Source organism: Anolis carolinensis, chromosome 2 (assembly GCF_035594765.1).
Source record: "Anolis carolinensis isolate JA03-04 chromosome 2, rAnoCar3.1.pri, whole genome shotgun sequence".
NCBI lineage: Eukaryota > Metazoa > Chordata > Lepidosauria > Squamata > Dactyloidae > Anolis > Anolis carolinensis.
The window spans coordinates 201,249,610-201,268,197 of NC_085842.1; the positions used below are offsets into that span (position 1 = coordinate 201,249,610).

The 18,588-nt window shown below is 35.9% G+C and overlaps 1 protein-coding gene across 4 annotated transcripts in view; it reads right to left on the minus strand.

The window, feature by feature from the left end:
- The window catches only part of dnah6 (dynein axonemal heavy chain 6), a 229,123-nt gene that overhangs the window by 161,664 nt on the left and 48,871 nt on the right, over positions 1 to 18,588 (minus strand). For 3 of the 4 annotated variants that reach the window (XM_062974146.1, XM_062974147.1, XM_062974149.1), the window contains exons 25-37: positions 18,108 to 18,303; positions 16,464 to 16,628; positions 16,024 to 16,137; positions 13,393 to 13,518; positions 13,156 to 13,311; positions 11,151 to 11,312; positions 8,524 to 8,661; positions 8,275 to 8,442; positions 5,529 to 5,677; positions 4,375 to 4,482; positions 2,001 to 2,556; positions 1,086 to 1,208; positions 357 to 539 (exon numbers count right to left, since the gene is read on the minus strand). In XM_062974146.1, the coding sequence (XP_062830216.1) occupies positions 357 to 539; positions 1,086 to 1,208; positions 2,001 to 2,556; positions 4,375 to 4,482; positions 5,529 to 5,677; positions 8,275 to 8,442; positions 8,524 to 8,661; positions 11,151 to 11,312; positions 13,156 to 13,311; positions 13,393 to 13,518; positions 16,024 to 16,137; positions 16,464 to 16,628; positions 18,108 to 18,303 (2,344 nt within the window). The remainder of the gene's footprint in view (positions 1 to 356; positions 540 to 1,085; positions 1,209 to 2,000; positions 2,557 to 4,374; positions 4,483 to 5,528; positions 5,678 to 8,274; positions 8,443 to 8,523; positions 8,662 to 11,150; positions 11,313 to 13,155; positions 13,312 to 13,392; positions 13,519 to 16,023; positions 16,138 to 16,463; positions 16,629 to 18,107; positions 18,304 to 18,588) is intronic. The other variant, XM_062974148.1, reaches the window with a different exon arrangement.

An 18,588-nucleotide genomic window follows, 5' to 3' on the forward strand; every position in this document is an offset into this window, starting at 1 on the left:
CCTCTGTCCATTATCATGGCAATAGGAGTACAACATTCCTTCCCTTCTCTGGACAAATCCTAGCACATGCACAATATCTAACAATAATAAGAAATATTTACTTGCAAGACAACAATGCTGCAGGTCAAAGCAGCTGTGCTAGCCTCTTTCAAATACCAGAGCGCAGTTAAATGTTGAAAGTATCAATCTAGACCTCATTTGGCAAATAACCATGCAATATGGATTTTATGATGCATTGTTTTGCTATAAATGAGATGACACAGAAAAGATAACAGAGAAACATATCTAAAAGACATCTGAAAAGGACTATGTGCTGTTCTGTTTGAAGAAGAGCAATAAAAAGTAAAGAGTTTTACCAATTTCATACTTGGTCCCCCTTTTCCAATAAGCAAAGATTCCAGTAAACAACAGAGAGTAACAACTTTACTGATATCCACTTGAGATATTGCCTGTGAACACTTTTTGTGCACATATTTTAGACCATCTTCAACATAACGACAAAAGAGTTCAAACAAGTATGTTCTTGTTTCTTCATTGAGCTAAAATAAAAAACATTTGCACTGTTTTTATAATTTCTTAAAATAGATAAATCTTGTACATGAAATTATATTTGACATACTAATGTATACATAAGACATTTCTCTCACTTAATAGGTAATAATAATAACAATAATAATAATAATAATAATTTTATTTTTGTACCCTGCCTTTATCTCCCCGAAGAGCTTACACATGGAACAAAATGTCCACAAAACATTAAAACAAAACAATCAATTAAAACAAAAACACAATTAAAACAAAACATAGCAAAGCATAACAATCAGATAAAAAACATAATTAAGTGTGTTTAAGGGTATAAAACAACAGCATTAAGACTAGCTGAAACAATATATGACAAAAAACCAATAACCAGGTTTTTCAGGTAAGTACTTTCATGCTAAAAGAATTGCAATCCACAGAAAACAACTCAATATGGACTGCACATGGACTTATCTACTACGAGGCAGATAATGTGTGTATTAGCTGATAATAAAAAAGAAAGAATTGAAACCCATTTGTGCTTAAACTCGTTTCATAAAACCTACTTTTTCTTCAAGGCCTGCTATCCATGTCTTTACATAAGGGATCCACTTGAGTTCTTCAGGGTCAATGTATACCATTCCACATCGGCTTACTGTGGCTGGTGAAGCAACCCTTAAATCTTCAACCTAAAAGTTATGAATATTACATACATTTCTACATTTGCATAAATAAAACATTTACGTGCACAGAAGACAAAAATATGTACCTAAATAAATAAATAAAGATACTGCATAGGTTTGTTTAGCATATCGTACAATAGTTTTTCAAAAATCAAGTTACAAAGAATAAACTCTTGTTAACTCCTAGTACTGCTTCCTCAATTACCATTACTTCTTTCTTTTTTAAATAAAACAGGGGAAGAGGCATATTGACCATACTAGTTGATTCTGAGAACTGTAATCTGAAAATGTCTCCAAGCTCTGGTTTAAAGATGATCTTATTGCAATCAGCAATCGTTTTATGTAATACTTTTCTACTGTTTCATAGTGGTGTTTTTTATACTGTTGCCTTTGTTAGATATTGCATTTATCTATGTGAATGACCTTTTGTTAATAAATAGTAACTGCATTCAGCAATAAATATATGGACATTTTTAAACAGCATTGGTAAATGTGAAAAATCAGTGCCAAATTTAGCATCACAACTAAATTTAGTTAAAATGAGAATAATAAAAATAAAAAGCATGAGATTAATTCCAAATCTTTTAGACAATAAAAAATGTCCTATTGTACAACTCTGTATAGAATCAGATTGGGTAGGATGTAATGTAACTTGTCAAGTCCTCGGTCAAATTACATTTTAGGATGTTTAAATGATTATTCTTATGACTTCAACAGCCTCAGAACAACTGACACAAAGCCTGGTTATATACTGAATCAAATATTAGAAAGAAAATTGAAGCTAAGAAAGAAAAATACCTCGAATACCATATGAATAGAAGGTGTGAGTTTGATTCTTTCACTGTTGGCCAAACAAAGCATCTTGTTATCATCCAAAACTGTGTTTAGATTTTCAATCCACAAAGCATCTACAGGTCCATCACTGATAATCCATTTATGATCTTCAGAGGTGTCGACTACAGCAGCTCTAACACTAAGAGCCATTAAGCCATCTTTCCATTCCAAGGTTAAATTGTTGACTTCACCATAAAGTTCGCCCATTGTAATTGATTTGGGGTTCAGAACATATGTCTTAACAGGTTGGTAGAAAGGATTTTCCTCACCCGCTTCATGCAACAAACCTAGAGTGTCTGCCAGTATTTGATAAACTGTAGTTTTTCCTCCTCCAGTTGGCCCAACAAGCATGACACCATGCCTTACCAGCATAGTTTCATAAAACTGTATAACTTTGTGAACCATACAATTCTCAGGTTGTAATCCTTTGGAAAGCATCACATCAATTATTGTTGACTGTAGAACCCCATAATCATGCTCCGGGATTACAACTCCAGGGAAAAGGTCAGATATAATCCCACTAAGAGAAACAGATACAAAACAAAACCACTGCTTGTTTGTCCAAAGTATTTATGACCCAATCTCCCCTACAGCAATATAAAAACAAAAAGAATAAATACACTAATTATTTTATATAGCAAGGGAATTTGACTTTACCTGCTAATTCTCCTTTTCTGTTTTGCCACCCTGGGATGCTGATCCAAGGTCATAAACAAAGTTAAATACTGAAGAGGGATGCAGAGAACCTTTCACTTCCAGACCACAGTCAGAATATGAAAATAACTCTAAAGGACAGCTACTAAGTACAACCGAAATAAAACCAAAAGACACAATGGAGGACTGAAGGACCACCTTAATGGTGGACCAGTAAGTTTTTTAAATCTTAAGTCTTGTTTTAGGGGGCCTGGGGGGAGAGGATGGGTGCCATCCTGCATTTTTGGACTCCAGGAGCCCAAAAGGCGCAAGATGGCTGTGGGGATTCACCCCTGGGTAGTTTTGGTTGGTCCAGAAACTATCCAGGGATGAGTCCGCACAGGCCGAATGTCCCATTAAACTTGTGTCTTTCAGGAAGGCCTGGATCTAATGGGGTATCTAATTAATTTGGATCAAACCAGAGAAGACACAATCAACTTAAAAGTTCCAAACATGGTTTGATCCAAATTAATTCAGTTTTACTGGAGGCTTTGTTTGGTAAAACTGAGACAGGTCTCGGTTCAAATGCCTGTCTGGATGGGACCTAACTCATACCTTACTTTCCCCCCTATAGCTCTAGGGTGAACCAGCGTAAAGTACTAATTATAACACTGTATTCTTATCACTTTCTGAATGAGCCTCCTCTCAAAACCAGCATCTCCAGAGAAGAAAGACCTAATGGTGCCGACTAATGGGCAACTACTATATGCATATGAGTATTTTTTTTTCCTTTTGGTGTCACTGAAATTAGATAACATCTTAGAATAGAAGAAATATGGTACTGTGATCTTACATCAACAGACATCAACAAATATGAGGCTTTTGGTGGTAATTTGAGATAGTCCAGAATAAAAGTTTATGATTGCTACCTAAAGTGGATCATTTTAAGCAATGCTTCATTATCTTTATCAGCTTCAAATCGATTTCTGGGTCCATTTTAAACTGTTTAAATAATTAAATTAGTAGGAGCTAGGTTACTTGAAAAGATCTATGTATTTCTATCTGGACTTTGTTGTCCTGGAGGACCTTCTGCAGGTGTTCCTACTAAAGGAGATGTTTTCTGTAGTGATAACCCAGATTAAATACTTTTACATTCCTCCAAGTTTTCAAAACCCAAATATTAGGGCTGTATCTAGACTGTAGAATTAATGGAGTTTTATTTCACTTTAACTAACACGGCTGAATGGGAGCAGTAGTTTGTCGAGGTCTCTTTAGTCTTCTTTGGCAAAGAATAATTTTATCTCACCAAATGACAACTCCCATGATTTCATAGCATTGATCTATGAGTGTTAAAGGGGTGTCAAACTGTATTAATTCTACAGTGTAGATGCACCCTTAATTAAAAAATACTTTATAACACTGTACAATATATTTGCTATTATCATTTCTTAATTTGCTTTTTATTTTTAAAAGTCATGCTTTTAACTGTTTTAATTGTTACTTTAATTATATTTTAATTTTTATACATCATGTGGGCTTTTTTAGCCATTTCTGCCTTAACTTTTGTAAATTCCCTTGAGTGAGAAAAAGGCAAGATGTAACAATATTATTATTATTATTACTAGTGCTACTAAACTATCAGAAAAGTTCAGTAATGGAAAAATTAAAATTATGCATTTAAAAAAATCCATACACAATGAAATACCTGAACAGAATAGCATCGTCTGTGAGAAATTTCGGAAGGTTGGAATCTCGTAGTGCTCTAATTAATACAACATCCTCATTAAGATTTGGGTTCTCTCTTTTTAGTGATCTAAAATTATAGACAAAAATGCATACTTTAGCTAAAAATATTTATGCTATTATATCCATTTATTTTAGGTTAGTAAACATAGAAATATAAGGTAAACTCACAATCATTACAAGTTATGTAAATTGAAGTTAAAACACCGGCAAGATCAATAAAACAGTTTTTATAATACAGCAATTCCTTACTTATGTCCTGGACATGTGAAGGATTTTGAATGTGTACACAATATATTTTAATTTTGCTCCCTTTCCTGATCCAATCATAGCTAGTTAGAAATGTAATGTAACCTGCCAGGTACTCAAAATCCTTCTGGTTTTCCAGGAAACATATGCAGCAAAACAGGAATATCAGTGAGTCTCCAGAAGATTTATGAGCAGTAAACTGCTTGTTGAGTCAGAAGTTATATTGGCTTATGATAATCACAACCATTTAAAAATGCTCAGATAGCAATTGATTAAGAGCAGGGAGGTAGAGTGTGGAGCACAGGCCAACTTCAACCCCCAAAGCCATTTCTGAAGCACTCCAAAGATCCATAACATTCTTCTCCCAAATTCAATTTCTGTAATAGCTTTTTACAAAATTCCTTTTAAAATTTTCCATGTTTGTCTCCCCTTGAAATCTGTTTTAGATTCAGAATAGCATGAGTGGTGGGTTTTTTTTTGGGGGGGGGGGGTGTTTGGAAAAAGTAAACATACAAATAAAAACACACCAGGAGACATATTAGTAGATGTACTACATTATTCTCATGTGCTAGAGGTTTTACAGCACTCATTATGCTTCACTTAATTAAGAAGAGATTACTTCTCTACATGTATAGTCCACCCTGATAATGAAGGTAACATATGACCATCTGCAAATTCAGAGTTCAAAGCACATAAGAGTCTGTCATAGAGATTAAATATCTTCCATGCCCTACATTGCCACATCAAAAAATCACATGGAATACATTTTATCAAAACGGTAGCCTAATGGTTTAAGTCAGAAAGTTCATATTTTGGCATTCATAAAGTTTGGGTTTTTTAAATTTTACACAATATTTAGATTCTTACCCAGCCATGACTAAGACCGATTTGACAGCTCTCATTCCAAAATCATAATGGTCCTGTTGAGAAAGCTGCTCACTACAGAGTTTGTACATCTGAGTCATTTTCCTTGCAAGTATTTTACTTGATTCAAATCCTTCTGAATATAAAATAACCTGAAGTACAAAAAAGTATACTGATTATTCTTCCAAAACAAAATAACATCTAAACATAAGCAGAATACAAAAAAATACAAACTGGTTCCAGACTGAAGTCACAGTAATATAAAATTGAAGTGAACAATGCAGGTCATATTTGCTATGTTTTTTCAAACATTCAGTATCTTCCCCGTAAAAATAAAAATATGAAATATTTAAATATAAAATATGAAATATTTAAAAATAAAAATTTAATATCTCAAAGAGATTAAGTGAGAATTATACAAAATTTTAATTTTCACAAGTATTCCCATGAAATAAAAGGGAGTTTGTTTCTGCTCGGCAATGAAAAAAATGCAGGATTTAATATTATAGCAGGTATAGCTATGGGATTGGCCACATCATGAGAAGACAGGAAAGCTTGGAAAAGATCATGATGCTGGGGAAAATGAAAGGAAAAAGGAAGAGAGGCTGACCAAGGGCGAGATGGATGGACGGTATCTTTGAAGTGAGTGGCTTGACCTTGAAGGAAATGGGGGCAGTGACGGCCGACAGGGAGCTCTGGTGAGTCGGAAACGACTATGTGACTGAGCAGCAGCAGCATAGATATGGGATTCAGAAGCCTCTCTAACCAGAAAGCAACTAGTACTTGTAAAAAGTAAACAAACTACATTCTTCCCCTTTATGTGGATAAAAGATTACAGATTTTATTTAAACTGTTGAGGCACAGTGCCCAAATATTTCTATTATTTATTTACAATTGGAAACTAGAAATGAGGAGATTTAAAATACAGTAATTTAATCTGCAGAAAAACTAAGGGATGGGTGTATCAAAGTTGAGCACCACATTTGACTGTTCTCTACCATGGGTTTTATAGTCAACCAGAGTGATTAAGGTAAACATGCACACACACAATCAAACCTCCTTTCCCCCTTTCCTTTCCCTTCTCCCTCCACACTCTATCCTTCAATTAAGGTTTCTGTTTCTCTCTGTTCCAAAACAATCCTGTTTTGAAAAACAATTCTCCTGCACAATTTCTCCCATCCCATCTCTATCAGATCATCCCAATCTCCACCTTTTACACACTTCTTTCCCCAGTGCTTGGCAATGCTTATCTATTTCTGTTTCTAAAATTCACCCTTTTAAAATCTTAGCTCCTTCAAAACATATCTCTTGAAGACGCAAAACAGAACAAGATCCATAGCAAGTGTTTACTAGTTAGGAAATCTGATTTAAAGCAAAATCATTACACTATCAAGGTTGTTAAGAGCAATAGATAAAAATAAATGATGATGTGAACTCATAAAAAGAAGATCAAAATTCTAGTTGTGCCTTCAGCTGTTTATTAATTTGGTAAACACACAAATTTGCTTTATTTTTAACTTTTATTCAAAGTCCAACAATGGCAATACCTTGCTACAATGGAAGGATAAATATGTGTTCCACAATATTTAATTGTTTAGAAGCACAGGCATGCAGTATAAGAGGTCAAATAGTTTCCAATTGGCAAAGGGGTCAGAAAGGCTATATTTTATCATCCTATCCATTCAACTTGTATGGTGATCATGAGTGTAATTTTGGATTAACATTAGTGTAATCCTGCTTGACATGGAGGTGTGAAAACTGGAGGAAAGAACTTCAACCATTTAAGATATGCAGATGTCATCAATAATAGCACAAAATAGCAAACGGAATAACTATTGAAGAAAGGAAGTTTACCGTTGGACATTAAGAAAACAAAAATAATGACCACAGTTTAATCAAAGGACTTTGAAGTAGGTGATGAGCACACTGAAATAGATTTTTCATATCTTGGTCTAGCCTTTAATCCAATTGGAGATTGCAGTCAAGAAATCAGAAGAAGCCTATTATTTGAAAGGGTGGTTACGAAGAAACTAGACAAGATCTTAAATGGTCAAGATACATAATTGAATACTAAAGTTAGGATTGTCCATGCCTTGTATTATCAGTTTCTATGTATACTTGGGATAACTGGACAGTGAATAAAGTTTATAAAAAAAGAAAATCAACCCATTGGAAATGTGGTATTCAACATACCACATTGTACACTGGATACTTTGTAGCTTGTCAGTATCTTTCTTGAACCGTCAGTCGTCACATTCATACTGTTAGACAAATAAATAAACTGGTCCCAGACAACTGGTCCTAGAACCCTCCTTAGAAACCAAGATAAATAAATGGACTGTTGTACTTAGGCCGTATCATGAGAAGACACGACTTACTAGAAAGTACAGTACTAATTCATAAGGCAGAAGGGAGTTAGAGAAGAGGAAGGCTACATTACATATGTATAGACTCTATCAAAGGGTTGATATGTATAGACTCTATCAACCCTGATTCTGCAAGACTTGCACAAGACTCTCCATGCTACAGTGACAATTATCATAGGTCAACGTCAAGACAGCAATTATCAATAACAGCATTTTTGGATGAAGTTTCCCTATTAAATGCATAGCAACAATAATGAGATAAATCAGAAGACAAAACTGTTGGTTTACAAAGGCATATTAATAGATGTATTATTATTATTCTCATTGGCTAATACTGCTCCCAAACATTTTTGGAATATTAATGAAACATATTTTAAAAATACCTCAGCAATCAAAGCATAATTCGGAACCATCATTGAAAATGGCCTGAAGAGAGCTTTTAAATTGTCAGGTAATTCTGTTCGTCCAGCATAGCCAGGATTCATTGTAATGAAGGCTGCACAAGTCATGATCAATTTTATTTCGCGACCCTCAAACATGAAACGACTGAGCTGTTTCAGAAGAAATAAGGGAAAAAATTAAACTAAAAAACTTCAACAGGCTTTCTATTATCCAGAAAGCATAGATATTACCTTTGCAGCTTTTGCATTCCTAATTGTAATCAGTTGTTGGGCAATTACAGATAGAACTTCAATATCAATTCTATTGAATTCATCAAAGCAGCACCAGGCTCCAGATTGTGCTAAGCCACTGAAGAAACGCCCCATCATCTGAAACAATAATCATATTTTTAGTAATATTAGTATTTTCTAATTAGCATGATTCAATCATACCACTTCAATCAGCTGTAATTTCAGCTAATAATTTTCTTTAAAAAGTAGAATTAATGATATGTATGTTTTCATCTCACAAGAGGATTCACTTTATTTCCTTCTGGTAGCAGAGATCTTAACATAATACTTTTCTGCTCCAAATTACAGTTATATCATTTACTGGAATCATATGTAAAGGGATTTTGTAGCACCTTTGAGAGTGGGAGAAAAAAGTTGGCAATATCAGCTTCAGATGCATGGAATAAACAGACCTAGGAACAGACCTTTATAGCTATGAATAAGTAGGTGGTATAAGTGAATAGCAATAGAAATGCAAAATTAGTTGGGATGAGGATATTACAACAATTTTAGTTTTAGTTACTGGGGAACAAAGGCAGGAAGAAATTTGTTGCCAAAAATTAAGATGAGCAGATAGCCATATAAATGGTGGAAAGAGCTTTTGGTATGTAGTCAGATGATGGCTGAAAATCAGAAAGGCAACGTGATGCCAACTTAGGCAGCCCTCATGAAACTGGAATGCTAACCTAACCCTCTGGTCAACCCACTGTAGAGATAGGCTTCAATCAATCACACTTTATTTATACCCCATCCTATCTCTCCTTGGGGACTCAGGGCAGCATGCAACATAGATGGCAACCATTTGATGCCACAGAAATACATAATAAAAATATAAATACGTAATAAATTAGAAATACAAACAATTTATCATTGTTGGAGTTCACAAACTCCAGTCCATCAAATATATTTCCATCCTACTATTTCTCTTTCTGCTCCTCCTTTCTAGCTTTTTTAGTCTAGTTTAGTTTAGTTTACTGTTCAAGTACCCCAAGGAGAGATGGGATGGGATATAAATAAAACTTTCCAAACTGTGTTGCGACACACTAGTGTGTTGGTTGTTGTCCGCCAGTGTGTCACATTACAATATGTTCCCCCTCCCCACTCATGCTCCCACAAACCAAGATGCACACTGGCTGTCCCTGGAAGAACCAGCAGGAGCAACAGCGGTGGCCACTCCAGGCACTCCAAGCCCAAAGCCCCACGTTGGCCGCCCAAGGAGGAAGAGCAACAGTGGTGGCAGTGGCAGCAGCAACTCAGGCAGTACCAAGCCTGTGGCCATAGATAGCCATCTAACCTCAGTTCAAAAACCTCCAGAGAAGGCGACTCCGGGGCAGTCTATATTTTACTACAGTTGAAAGAATCCCTAAAGGGCATTTCATCCAACCCCTTTCAGCCAGGTCAGAACACACAATCAAAGCACCCATGGATGGACACCCAGTCTCTGTTTCTAAACCTCCAAGAGGTTTAATAATGACAGAAGTGGAATGCTGATATTCAAGTGTAGGTACTTCTATAATTTGCCCAATTTGTTGATTATGTTTTATCTATATATATAAAAGTGTAATGTGCATTTTATTATGGAGTAAACAACAAAACCACTGAACTAAATCACACCAAATTTGGCCACAAAAAACATAGTCATCCAAAATATGTCTTTCAAACAAAAAAACCTAGAAAAATAAAGTCCAAATTAGAGGGCGAGGAAAAGCCATCCCCCCCCCCTAAATGCCAGTTAGAAGGGTATGCCCCGCCCACTTCTTCTCCTAGCAACCCATCAGCAACAATGGAGCTCAGGGCTTCTTCATTCAGGCCTCTTTCACAGCCAGGCTTTGAAGTTGCAAGGCCATTAAATGTTAATCAAGGTGGCTAATTGCAGCATTCATACTTGCTGCACCAAGACTATTAATTGCTATTCAACCTGGCCAACCAAGAATTCCACAAGGTAGAAAACCCCCAGGTTTTGAAGGCATGAGGCTACTCCGTCCCATTCAACCTGGCCAACGAAAGATGGCCCTATGTAGAAAGCGGCCAGGCTTTGAAGCAGCGAGGCCATTCAGTGCAATTCAAATTAGCCAAAAAACCATTCCCTAGAACGCAAGTTCCCCGCCTTCCAAGCAGCAAGCCTATTCCATTGTATTCCAGGTCACCAAACAAGGATTCACATAAGAAGAAAATGGCCAGGCTATGAAGCTGCAAGGCTATTCCACCTGGTCAACAAATTATTCCCATAAGCCACAGCAAGGGCACAGCTAGTTACTTACTAAAATTGTTAAGTTTATAATTAAGAAAAGAAAATCTGTTTACAATGATGTTTGTGAATAACCACATGGAATGGCTATAGAGGAAAGCACACAAGAATCAAGTGTAGTACATAAGACATGTAAGGAAAAAACTCCAGACTTCGTTTATATAGTAAAGATCATATTAAACTTATATGTATAGTGCATGAAACTCTTGTAAGGTTAGTTTAACCTCTGGATTGATAGTAAAGCTGAATTACTGTGTCATGAAAGGATGCATGTCTAAAAAGCGTGTCACCAACATGAAACATTTGGAAAGCTCTGTTTTAGTGTATCCAAGTTTCATACCTTGTAATCCAAGCCATCAGAACAGTTGAACACAACACACTGGATGGCAAGTGCTTTTGCAAGATCTTTGGTAGTCTCTGTTTTGCCAGTACCAGCAGGTCCAGCTGGGGCTCCACCTAGATCAAGCTGCAGTGCTCCCATTAGGCAGAGATAGCAACGATCCTAGTGGTATAAAAATACACATGTCAACAGATACTAAGTATCATTATCAAAGAGAAAGGAATTACTATAGCTCTGCAATATTATCTCAATTCTGGATCACATTCCTAAACACAAAGCAAATTCTGACTCCAGAAATTAAAACGGGATTCAATTTTACCCTAATTTACTGGACTATAATGCAACATTGAATGTACTCTGTACTACAATTTTGAAGGCATACATTACAAAAAATGAGTTTGCCTTCGAATATAGTATGACCAACATATGGAATTTGCAGTTTAGGGAGGCGTATTTACAATTCTCAGCCAGAGAGCTGAAGTGCAAAACAAACTACGAATCTCAGTATGAAGCCATGGCTGTTCATGCGAACTGATAATGTTATAATTATGTAGTGTGAAAGGGCCCTTTAAAAAGGCTTAGGGTATTCATTGTAAAATTCTCCAAATCTTCTTGCCACATGTGGCATGGAATACCGTCAATAGACACTACCCTCACAGATGCTCGACTCTGGAATTCCCTGCCCTGAAAAGCCTTTCCGGTGGCAGGATAAAATCTTTTTATTCAGGCAGGCTTTTAAAGAATAGGGTGTTTAAAATCAATTAAGGGGGTGCTGTGGTTTTTAACTTTGAATGTGTTTTAATGGTTTTTAACTGTGATTTTTAAAATAGTGGTTATATTTAATCCTGTTTTAATGTTTGTATATTTGTATATTTTTACATTGTTATGCTGATGTTTTTATGATAAGCTGCTCTGAGTCCCCTTCGGAGGAAATAAAGTAGGGTATAAATAAATATAATAATAATAATGCCAGAAAAAGGAAGATAAAAACTGCCACTTTTACAAACATAGTCAAGTTTTATCAATCCTAGTAAATGTTAGGTCAAGGTATATAATAAGTATGCACGCCTTTTGGATAAGTATGATCATCTATTGTCTCTGTGTTACATGTTGAGAATGTAACACAGGGCGACTATTTGACAATGTGAACCAAACTTTTACAACACTCAATTGATTAAGATATTCATATGAAATAGATGGCCCTTTGAATAACTTGAACCCAAAACATATAAGGTTTTCTAGATCAAAAACAGCAACCTGAAAACCAGCTTGACAATAAACTCGTAAACAGCATAGTTGTCTTCCTAAAATAGGGGACACGATTACTCTGATCTTATCCATCTGATTTAAAGTGAAATAGTTAATATTGCTCATAACAAACATAAGTTTTGAAAAGCTAAAAGATGCATGAAAGAGCCTCTTTTCTGTTAACACATTTTTTCAGTTCCTATTATGAATCACTGGTAAAAGCAGACTGTGAAGATTTCAAACCTTTAAAAGTTGCCTGAAAAAAGGTTCTAGTAAGACGAATGGGTTTTCTGCATATAATATTAGCAAGTATTTACCGTATTCTATCAGTTTCATGACTCCTAAAAATATTCTCTGCCTCAAAGCTTAGATAAAGATAATTCTGAATGCAGATCATATCCTTGCCTCATTTAATTTTTTCACAAGTGTAACATGCATTTATATTAATATAAAGAAATACTTTGAAAACAAAGCTAAGTAAAAACTATACTTGCTGTCTATAACAAATTCCATGAAAACAATAGTAATAGTTTGTTCTTAGTGGTTAAACTGATTTAAATTTTATTGCTACATTTTTAACTTTTGTATGATGTGAATTTTTCAGCTTTATTTGTTTCAACTTTTGTAAGGCATTTTTAGTCGCAAACCAGGAAAAGTGCAAGACATAAATAAATATAACAACAACTATTATTAATATTACTACTTGAACTCTCTTATATCTCCAAATATATTAATCAAAATAAGGTCAAAGTCTTACTGTGAGTGGAGTTATCACTAATCTGGGGCATGCTCCTAAATATTCATAGCCATAAGTATATTGGGATAAAGCCATTCTAGCAACACAATTATCCAGCTCAAGGTCCCAATAATAACGTAGTTGCCTTTGCCAATCAAAGTTGTCAGCGGAATCCACCTTTAATAAAAAAATATGAAAAAAATTATATATTTCTTTTAACATTGTAAATCATGAAATATTAAATTAAACGTTTAGTACCTCTTGCTCTACAAGTTCAGTGACAATATCTCTTGCATGTACATCAATAGTTATCAGTGCAGTTATGATATTTCTATGCAACTTGGGAAGGATGCCACGAACTAGTGAAGCCAATGCATTTAACCTCTGAAAAATGAGAAAGAGAAAAAAAGTTAGAGATAATTTCCCAATTTTACTCAAAATAGTAACATTTTAAACAGATAAATTGGTAATTCTCTTTTGGAGAAGCCTGAGATTTTAGCACCGGTTAACGTTGGTCAATATTATTAGTAGTAGTAGTGGTGGTAGTAGTAGTAGTACCAGTAGAAGTAGCAGTAATGTCATTACTGTTGTTATTATTACTGTCTATTAATGTTATTATTGTTCTCTTACCACTACTACTACTACTACTATTATATTATTAACGACTATTAATTAATAATGTTAAGTTCATATAATAGGAGTGTGTGCGTTAACACATTAACTTGTATCCCCTTTTCTCTAAATTTGAAGGATCTTCAGAAGAAAATTGCAATAATTATTTGATGCAGTTTACTCCCTTAAATCTTGGTGGTCTGCAGTCACAAAAGGTATTTAAAGGGGGATCCATGGTGAAGGAAACAATGAGAACCACTACAGTAACATGTTTTTCTTAAATTTGTTCCAGGACAGATATTTATATATTTCAGATATTATAATTCTCTTTTCCCAAACACTTCTCAAACATTGGCTAGAATAGGATTTGTAGCACTTCACAGCTTCCTTTCACTCTAGGTGGTTAAACACTGGTGTCAGCATAACTGGCTCTAATGCTGTCACAACACAGTGGAAATTACACTGCTGAAAGCATACGACTTCTTCAGTACATGGCAGAGCAAAAGGAGTAAGAGTTGGGGTATTATTGGATTTCCATAAATCGCTCTTCAAAGGCAAATCAAACAAGTATGCTGTTTGGATAAAATAATGCTAGATTTTTCTTAATAAAAAAGGTTTAACTATCTAACAAAATATGGCCCTTCCAAAGTTGGTGAATTGCTAACATCGAGCATCACTAATTTATTTCATTTATTAGAACATATCTATCCTGTACTATATAAAAAGTTCCCAAAAAGGACACAGGTAAAATCATAATTGTTAGAAATATAAACAAAACATAAAACAAATTAAGCATATAAACAAATTAAAAAGATTTGGCACATTTGAAGAAACTAATTGAGGTCCAAATCCTTCCATACATTTCACAATTGCAGTACCATAATTAAGATAGCTCCATTCTGCATCTTCCCACAATTTAGTCACCTTACTGGTGTGGAAAATGGAGAGAGCCCCCCTTGGCAAACAACAGTTTGCAGGTATGTGCATAGAGGGAGAGACACTCATTCTAATATCAAGGTACTGATCCATTTATGTTTAAAAGTCATCACAAGCACCTTAAATTCAGACTGGGAGCACACTGGTAGTGAGCACAATTATTTTAGGATTAGCATATGATGTTTACATAGTATTCCAGTAAGCAATCAAGTTGCTGCACTTTGCATTAACTGTAGTTCAGCTTAGTTGTCTATTTAAGGTGGTATCCCCTCTTTATTCTCACTCTTTGAATTGTTGATCTATCCTTCTACCTCCTGTGTAGTATTAAGTATTACTGGTCATTTTAGGGTAGGGCTTTTTTCCACTTACCCCACACTATCACAGAGTAGCTGGGGAATTGGCCTAGGGTGGTGTCTTAATTATGTTGTCATGGCTGTTGTAGGGAGATTTGATCCAGTGAGCATGTCCTGGCACATTTTGGTGAAGGTTGTCATTTTGAACTGGCACTTGGATTCATATGAATTGAGGGGGGGGGGTTGAAGAGGATTTCAGGGTCTTTGTCTTTGCAGCTTGAAGGTTTACACCCTCTGGTCCATCTTTCTGTTGGTGGCTGGCCTGGGACTATCCCTAGACTCAGGAATTGCTCTCGAGGGCTACAATGTTTTTCGCCTAGGGAGGCTGGGGTGTGATACGGCTTTGATCTACTGCCCCAGCAGATCCCACCAAGCTTCTCCTCCCTTTTCAATTTGATCAGCACCAAGAAACAACATTAATAATAACATTGCCCTTATTTCCAATACTTACGTCTGGTCTCTTTATCCCTCAGTTGGGCAGCAATGCTCTTAAAGTATAAACCTGCTATTTCAAGAGGAATGCAACCCAATCCAAGACAGATTGTTCACCCAATTCCCAAACTCAGGTACCACCAATCCACCAAGACACAATCTTACTGAGATTCAGTTTCTATTTGCTTGCCTTCATCCAACCCATTACAATATCTAGCAATTGGTCCAATCCTTACACAGCTCCTGCTGACTTTGACAGGAAGAAATTGTCCCAATAACTGCACCTAGCAGTTTCACATATATGGTGAAGACCATGGGAGAAAAAAAATGGCACCTCAAAGTGCATCACAGCTTAACAGCTATGGGGCTCAACAGGAATTCACCTTCTGTTTTCAGCACTGGCTGCTAGCTGATGGGAGCTGCACTTCAATAATATTTGAAGGGTACCATCTGCCCACCGGATAACTATGATAGTTCATATTGTTTTTTATAAACATGTCAAAACAGTATCACCTCAGCCAAGCCCCAAGGCCCCTTAAAAGGTATTAATACTGACTTCAAAGTTTTCTGTTTCAAATTCTTCTAAGGCTTCTAGATGATCATGATAATCTCCTTCTAAACACATAGTCAGATCACGGCACCACATCAATTGAGAAATGGTGAGCACAATCTGTATAAAAAAATAGCAAAATAAAGGAAGAGGCATTTGGGTTTGGAATTGATATTACTTTTTTGTTAACAACATGCTGCTTTCATTATACAAATCCACTAGGAATTTCTGTTCCAAGAGTTCTCTCCTTCATGTAACAACAATCCTGTCTGCATAATTTCAAAAGGCCTGTGCAGGAGGATCTTATCACCTGTCTGAAAATGTTCCAAAATTTGCTTCAGTTGCAGAGGAGCCAGATAAACTAAACATGAAACTTATCTGAATGATTGCATTCCCCAAAATTACAAAGTGCTTGAAAATTCAAAGCCGTGAACAAGTATAGTTACCTGGGATGGATGTCCAGCAACAACCCACTCTACTCTCTCTTTGACCTGGTAATCAGCGATAGCAGCTTTGCTCAGGCGTCTAAGGGAATTGAACATTGCTTCTTCAACTTTACCAAGCCAATCTTCAACATTTCCTCTAGCCTTAAGTCCTTTTCCTAAATTGACCTAATAAAGCAAGCCTCGTATTGATTATGTGGGTTGCCATTGAGGCTATCATACAGATTTCACTGTAGCATAAAAGTTAGTACTCACTGTGAAAAGTTACTCTGTAAATTCAGAGAAGCAATCTACAATTATGTGAATTATCTCTCTTCTGACAATCCAGAAGCTGGTACAGTGTTGTTTTCACTCATTTTATCCATTGGCTGCACTCTGCTTTCCTTAGTTATTTTCAAACCAGTCTTTCCAGCAATAGAGCTATTTCAGGCTTCTCCTTTATTGCATCTTATACTTCAATGTTTTCCTCTTTATTTTTATATGGCTATAAATATCTCCCTTTCCCCCTTCTCTCTTTACTTTTGGACTCCTTATCTGATCTGATGACTTGAGAAAATAACATGTGTGTGGATTGCTCCTCCAAACATTCAGAGAATACTTTTCTGTGCTGTCAGAGATTATTAGTGAGGCATTTTTTCAAATGTTCTACATATATGGATGCATTTTAAATAGGTTTTCTGGTTTTTCCCTGGTTCTCTGTATCTGGTAGGTTGTTAGGAACCAAAACACCTGGAGGGCCGAAGTTTGCTCATGCCTGATCTAGTAGCTAGTTCCTCTCAACTGGTCTACTTAGCTACACTATTTCACAGCCTATTGTGACCCAAAAACCTGATCTATTATGGGATTAAGACAGGGGTAGATAAAGCACAATCCCAGGGCCACACACAGTCCCTCTATCTTCCCCAGACTGTAATGAATGGATGTTTTTCTTTTTTAAAAAATGGAGACGGGGACGGGACTGAACTGTCATTGTTGGAAGCTGTAGGAATGGCATGTATTTTAAAAATACATTGGAAGGCCCTCCTGCACTGTTTAAGATTAAACAAGTTTTTGAAAATCTAGAAATGAACTTCTAGTTTTGCTTGGGTAAAAAGCTTTTTGGTAGGAAAGAAAATTGGTTGTGAAACCCATCAATTGACACTCATTTATAAATTATGAAGCTGAGAAGGTGTGAGCTGTGCAAAGAAGACTAACCCTGATATTCAAAAAATAGGTTATCAAAAACTTATTTTCTCTAGCAGGTATAGTAAATAATTAACATTCTCTTCTATGCAAAAACGTAAAATGTTTAACTTAAGAGGCAACATTGTACTGACACAGTACCTTTGACCTCTCACCCTGGGATCCTGGGAAATATTGACATATTCACCAGGGTGTCAAACATATATGTAAACAGAAGTGAAATAACTGCCTCTCTTATTCATATAGAGGCATTTGAGTCCCCTTTCAGGAGATAAAGCGGGATATAAATAATAATAATTTGCAGTTTACAATACCCTATATGTGAGTGTGCACATGTGTGTGTGTATGTGGTGCTAGTAGTGAACACCACATACACACACACATGTGCACACTCACACATACACAAATTACATACGTACCATCTATTTTGATGGACCTTTCCCTAAGAATTAAAAAAATTCTTACCTTCTCTCCTTCTGGGGACAACATTGCTAAAATATCATTGGTGAGAACCTTTTCTTCTCCTTCGGCTGGAGCCATGTAAGCAAATTCTAGTTTAGAGATTGAATCGAAGCATTTCCTTAAATGCGGCTGAACTGCTTGAGGATTACGAGTCTGTGCCAAAATCTCCAAGAGCTCATCGTTTGATAAAAAGTAAAATCTGTTTGCAAATAATATTGAAACTATTAAAATAGAACTTTAAAGTCTTCAAAAGATTAATCTGAAAAGAATATTTTACACTGAAAATATAGAAAACATATAGATTATGCTGAATGAATCTACAGCGAGCATGGGCAAACTTTGGCCCTCCAGATGTTTTCGACTTCATCTCCCAGAAACCCCAGCCAGCTTACTGGCTGTTAGGAACTATGGACGTCCAAAACACCTGGAGGGCCAAAGTTTGCCCATACCTGACTACAGTGTGCATGAACAGGTGCCTACCTAT